Below are 6,000 nucleotides of genomic sequence, written 5' to 3' on the forward strand. Positions count from 1 at the left end.
ATACATACATAATTCTCCATGCATTGCTAACCCTTTCCATCTCCTCCTACAGTGAGTTTCCCTCAGCCTTCACCAGCAAACCTAAGATCCCTCGCACTCCCGAAGTGCAGAGTGCCAGCCCTAGAAAGGGAAAGGTCCCAGCCATTGCTCCCCAGTTCTCTCAGTCTGGACCCCAATGCACAAGTCGTCCCAGCTCCTCAGGATCATCCACAAAGAGCAGACAGAGTAAGTGGAAAAAGTCATCATTCTGTGTGTCAGACCTTGGGGTGGGAATGGAGGGAGCACTGTAGTAGCTCTCCAGGAATGAAGTTGTATGCTACAAATGTGCCAGGAGTATATGACATTGTACTTGTCATCTGCAGGATATACAACCATGTAATTATGTCCTGCTGAACACTGCTCCTATTTCCAGGCTGTTGTGTGAGCAGTTAAAGAGACATGCTTTTTCCTGTATCTGGGTGGAGAAAAGCGGCCCAAATTCTATGCTTCTACGATTCTGTGAATTCTCAGAAGCTTGGGGGGAAGCTTCTAGTCTCAGACTTCCTCTAGATTTCATAAGACCTTTTCCTTATCTTCAGACACACACGTTTGCTCCATTCTTGTAAAGTGTTTAATGTTCTTCAGTTTGGATCTCTGGGTGTGTCTGCACTGCAACTGAATGTAGACCAGATGTCAGGCAGTTCAGAAGACAGGCGCAGGGCAGCCTAGTAAGGAGGCAGCCAAAACTTGGTGTGCTGCCTGTGACAGTCATCATTCTGCTGGAGACTCGTATTTAAGAACCACATGGAGGTCTTATTGCCTGAAGAGGTTTAAGCAGTACTAGTTTCCAGTGGGCTCAGAAGAGGTCTGTAACTTGAGGTCAGAGGGAAAGGATGTACACTAGCTTTAAGCCAGCCAACACCAGCCCAAGAAAGCAGAAATGTTATCTCAGATACTCTTACGACAGTAAACGTGTATGGTATATAAGCTGGGGAGAGGTTTGGAAGAAGAGAGAAGAAAGATGCGTTCTTGAGTAATTAGCGTGATTTTTCCCTGGAGTGTGGGTAGGACTAGCTGGATTCATCAATGAAAATGGCAGGAGCTATGTGCTGTATATTCTCATTCTAAACATATTTGAAGAGGTTTAGTGATGATTATTTGATCACAATGCAACGTCAGCTCTGTTCGTTAGATGTAACTTATCTTTAAACCTTTCACAAACACATGGTAACTCATAGTACCTTACAAACCTTTGCAAGAAATTTGACGTGTGTGTATATCCTTAGCACCTCATTACAGGTAGGGAAAATGAAACACAGAGAATTGAAATAACCTAGTAAATAACCAGTAGAACAGGAAAGAGCTTCCTAAGTCTTCTGCGTTGTTCACTGATTGTTGTTCCACACAGCTGCATGTGCAGGGAGATGGGGTGGTTTACATTCAGGGAGTACAGGTGAGGCAATGGTAGGGAATGTCCTTGGTGGTGAAGAGAGGTTTTGACCTAGAGGGTACTTGCTTGAGCAGTCTATGCTTAGGTAATATTGCCAGCTCTTTTGGATTTACTTATGCTGCATATGCCATGTGCTTTACCTCTGACATTTCTGTTTCCTGTGATAGCAGCACTGTTCTGCCCTGATTGAATGTGGTGTTAACACCCGAGAGTGTCCCTGCTTCCTCTTTCAGTTCATTTACAAAAGCACTGGCCAATTGAAAAGGAGAAACTCTGCTGAAGAAGGGAAAAGCATAGTGTGTGTGTGCACATAAATACTCCTCCGCATGTTCTAGTTTCTCCAGGACAGCTTAACGCTCCTGGGTGCCGATGTCCTATGAAAGATGCAATATACATATGTTGCTCTCAGAGGGCTCTGGAGAAAGTTCTTTTTCCAGTGGCATAGTGTTTACTGTATTTTATCTTGAAATGGCATAAGAGCAGAGGATGATCAGAATTGTATATCACTTGGGTTTCTCTGCTAATTCAGTAAGTCCAGACTCTTTGGCTCTTCTGACTTTTACTGGGTTGGATTTGTCCTTCAACACACCTCTTAGCTGTATCTGTGCATCCTAAAGCTGAACGTATAACGGGCATCACATCTTACTATGTGTCCATTTAGCTTTTCTCCTGAGTTTCCTATTGGGGTTCCAGGTAATTGTTTACTATCTGCCCACAGGTGCCATGAGACAGACTTGGTGTCAGCAATTGAATGTTAAACTCTTACCTTCCTGCTAAAAATAGCAAATAAATTATTTTGCAAAAAAAGTCTTCTTCCATTCACGCTGTGTATGTGTCCTGCATTGCTCTCTGCTGTCACAGAGCACCTGTTAGTTACTGTACATCTTGTGCAGGCTTTCACAGGCTTTTTATGGTTAGGAAAAGTGAGAGGAAGGTGATAAGGACCAGATTTCAAAGGACTAAAAAGGACTTTAAACACTTGAGGCTCTCAAAGGTAGTTCCGAGCTGTTACTTAAAGATGCAGGGAAGGCATTTGAAGCAGGTGAGCCCCTAATGTTTCCCTAGTAAAGCTCTGTGCAACTGTTCCTTTAATTTCCTAGCTGACTCATCTGTAAGTCAAAATTGTATCTGACACATAGATATCAGCAATCAGTAGCTTTCAGCAGTCGATGCCTCCCGTTTGCTGCTGCATAGGTATGTAGGTTTTTACATATCAAGAGATTCTGTCCTAGTGGAAGCTTGTGTTTAGTTTGCGGATTTCTTGGTATTTCTCCAGAAATACAAGTTATTATAGTTGATAGACATGATGAGAAAAGGATTAGTTCTGATTTTACTTACTTGATGTGCTCACTTACCTTAGAGACACATGTTTAACTTGCTTTCAATATTATGGGTGTGTTTTCTGGAAATAAGTTGTTCTTACATAAACCCAGCTGGACTGTTCCTCTTGGCACTTGGAGTGTGTGGAATGCCTGAGGAATGCAGAGGAAGCACAGGTACAAGTGGAGCTACAGCCCTGAGGCAAGATTCCTGCATGAGATGTAGCCTGCTGCTGTTAGCTGAGCTCTGAAGTTGTACATTAAAGCAAAACCAAGCTCCTCCAAATGAAATCGGCCATGCTGGGGTTTTCTGCGGATTCTACTTCCTAGCTCGTGCAGGGATGACACTGGCAGCATGGCTAGAACATTTAGACTTTTTCAACTGTGCTTATGTGCCCCATGTGGACATAGTTGAATGGTTTAATCTACCCTGTTCCTTACTCTGCGTCTGTTCCAAGCAACTCTGTGTGGGCGAGCTGAAGCTGTTCGCAGTGTACCAAGTTGTGTCTAGGGCACAGTGGAGCCAGAGTAGTACAAAAATCTCTACCAGAAGAATGAGGAATGATTTTTATCAGGTGTGTCACTGGGCCCTGGTAACCCCCTGTTCCTTCACGAGTTCTTTCAGTGTCCCCTGCGGAGTGGTTGCCATAAATACATTCTGCGTTTTTTAAGTTGCAACATCAGTGGTTAAGGTGCCTTTCTATATATTCTTTGTGGTGTTTGTGTCACTGTACAGGTTGTATAAGTGTTGCCCTCAGGCAGCTCCTGTGTTGTAATAAATCCTGCTTTCAGCTGACAGATCCTTTCTTGCTGTTTTTCTGCAGGCAGCCAGTCCTACAGGAAGTGAGAACAGTTCCTTTCCTCAAGAATCACCTGTCACATTGTTGAAGGACAGAGCCAACTTCCTGTAATGAGCTTTACTGGCGACCTACTGAGAAGAGGGTTAGGTTATTGACATTGCATGGCGTATGCCTTGCACAGTGATTCAGGGATTATCTGATGGGATGCATCTGTTGTCATCTATAAACCTGGCTAAGACACGGGCCTTGTTATTACAATTCAAGGCCTGGGCAGCAGCCTAGGACTGATATGGAAGATGCATGTAGTCCTAATATCTCCAATAGTTTACTCTAAAGTGACATTGCCACCTTGAGAAGAAACTCTTGCTCTCTGCCTCCTGTGTCAGAGTAAATGGCCTTTGGAGACAGGATGTAATGCTCAGCAGAGGAGACTGACCAAGCAACTGTCTTTTTTACATACTGCTCACTGAATTTATTATGCCTTTGTGAATTAGTTGGGAGATATCTGTGTTCAAAGGATCTGAACTAGGAGTGAAAATGTACGCCATGTGTGCAGAGCCTCGCTGCCTGGAGCAGTCTTGTGTGGAGCGAGTTCTGTATTTGGCTACCAGATACTGGAGAGAAAGTATTTCATCAACTTCTGATTGACCTGTGGCAGTTGAAAAAAACTGTGCCAGTGCCCAAGGCTGCACCCATGCACACCACCATGATCAGCAGCTTTATCTGCAGCAATCACTCCTACTATTTCTTCCGTTTCTTTTCTTAATTCTACTGTTAAACTTTTGTGGAATGAATAATCCTTTTTTTTTTTTTTTTTTTTTTAAACACTGAAATGAAGAACTTTGTTTCTTCATTCAAAGAAACCGTGAGAATGTGAACACATCAGAAGTAACCTTCTCTTTACACATGGCTATGGACAATCTTCTTTGGTCTTTGTTGCCTTTTTTATGTTCTTCACTTCTGAGTGATAACTGGTTATGACTTCATGGAATTTGTGCTAGTCTTCAGTGAATATGAAGTGCTGGATAGGCAAGAGAGATCAGAAAGCCCTCCACTAAATAAAAAAAGAGAGCAGTTAGTTCCACCAGTGAATTACAAAGCTAGTGCTGTTTGTTATTCTTTCTCTCAAAAATAACAGCGACCAGGAAACACTAAATTCTTCACTGGGGGTTGGCTTTTCAGTAACATCCCCTCATGTGACACAGCTGTTAGGACAACAGCAACAACTTTCCAGAACTGTGGTTTGCCTTGGAGCTTGGCTGCTGCTGAGGCAGATATGCACGTAACACAGGCAGTGTATTTGCCATAGGCAGACTTCAAAAGCAAATGCTTTAACACACAAAAAGAGAGAAGGTAAGGCTTTTGTTTTGGAGTTTCACCTTGAGAAACAAACAAGTGGACACAGCCTGAAAGGTATAGCAACTCTGGTAGTGATGCTACCTTCCCCTAGGGTAAAGATAATGTAAAACCACCACCCGTTTCCATAGCACCAGAAGAAAGCTTTATGCTTCTGATGAGACCTTGCATTGTGCCTCTTGGTATGTGGTGGCAACTGAAGAGCCAAGGCCATTTCCTTGTGTGATGTGGTTGCCATGAGACCCACCAAGGTCACTGACGCTGCATCAGATGTTTGCAGAAAGAGCTTCCATGTGCAAGTTCAGGTAACCCCTTTGGATAATAGACTTTAAACTGAAACAGGATATTCTGTAGGAGAAGACACCTCCCAGTTTAAAATCTAGTCTTATTCATGTGGCGGGGACGATTTACTGCTCAGTAACTTCAGGGTCCTAAAACAAACCAGGCAATGCTGCTTTAACTCCTAAACTACATAGGACATAAAGTGATTGTAGACACTTGATAGCCGCCACTGCATGGATGTCCACGCATGACAAAGAAATCACAGAAAATCTCTGACCTGTGCTTCAATTCATCCACTTCCTCTCAGAATTGATAAACACAATAATGGGAAAATGGTTCACAAAAGGGCAGTAGTGGAAAGCAGCCATTAAAACTCACCTGGTAGTTTTCCAGTGTAGGCAGCTTTTCTCTTTCCTTTGAAATGCTGTCTTTTTTCTAACATTGTAATAGCAGTGGTCAGGTTGTTAACACTGATGTGCTAAGCACATTCATTTGCATACACAGATAACACATAATGCTCCAGTAGTTGAGTTTTATTTATTTTAGAGCAATGCTGAATTTCATGTTGGAGCAAATGTGGTTCTCTGAGATGCAGAGCAGCAGCTCTTGAAAGGTGTTGATTGCAGACTAATTTTCTTTATTTGGAAGGACAGAACACCGAACCTCACTGGCTTTACCGTTAGTTGAGATCTAAATCACATCATTCCTTCTGAGTCAGCTGAAGGTGGTTGGTCGGTATGGCTACAACTGTTCCAGCAGATACAGGTTCATGAAAAACAAAATGCATCTTGTAGAACTGGACTGAAAGGAGCAA

The 6,000-nt window shown here is 42.9% G+C and overlaps 1 protein-coding gene across 10 annotated transcripts in view; it reads left to right on the forward strand.

The window, feature by feature from the left end:
- Positions 1-4,351, forward strand: part of ARMC9 (armadillo repeat containing 9) — a 69,076-nt gene extending 64,725 nt beyond the window's left edge. For all 10 annotated transcript variants that reach the window (XM_057427178.1, XM_057427183.1, XM_057427174.1 and 7 more), the window contains 2 exons: positions 53-225; positions 3,573-4,351. In XM_057427178.1, the coding sequence (XP_057283161.1) occupies positions 53-225; positions 3,573-3,595 (196 nt within the window). In that variant the 3' untranslated portion in view covers positions 3,596-4,351. The remainder of the gene's footprint in view (positions 1-52; positions 226-3,572) is intronic.
- Positions 4,352-6,000: the final 1,649 nt, after the last annotated feature.

Source organism: Pezoporus wallicus, unplaced genomic scaffold (assembly GCF_028554395.1).
Source record: "Pezoporus wallicus isolate ANWC-B61680 ecotype Strahan unplaced genomic scaffold, APGP_CSIRO_Pwel_v1 scaffold_7107, whole genome shotgun sequence".
Taxonomy (NCBI): domain Eukaryota; kingdom Metazoa; phylum Chordata; class Aves; order Psittaciformes; family Psittacidae; genus Pezoporus; species Pezoporus wallicus.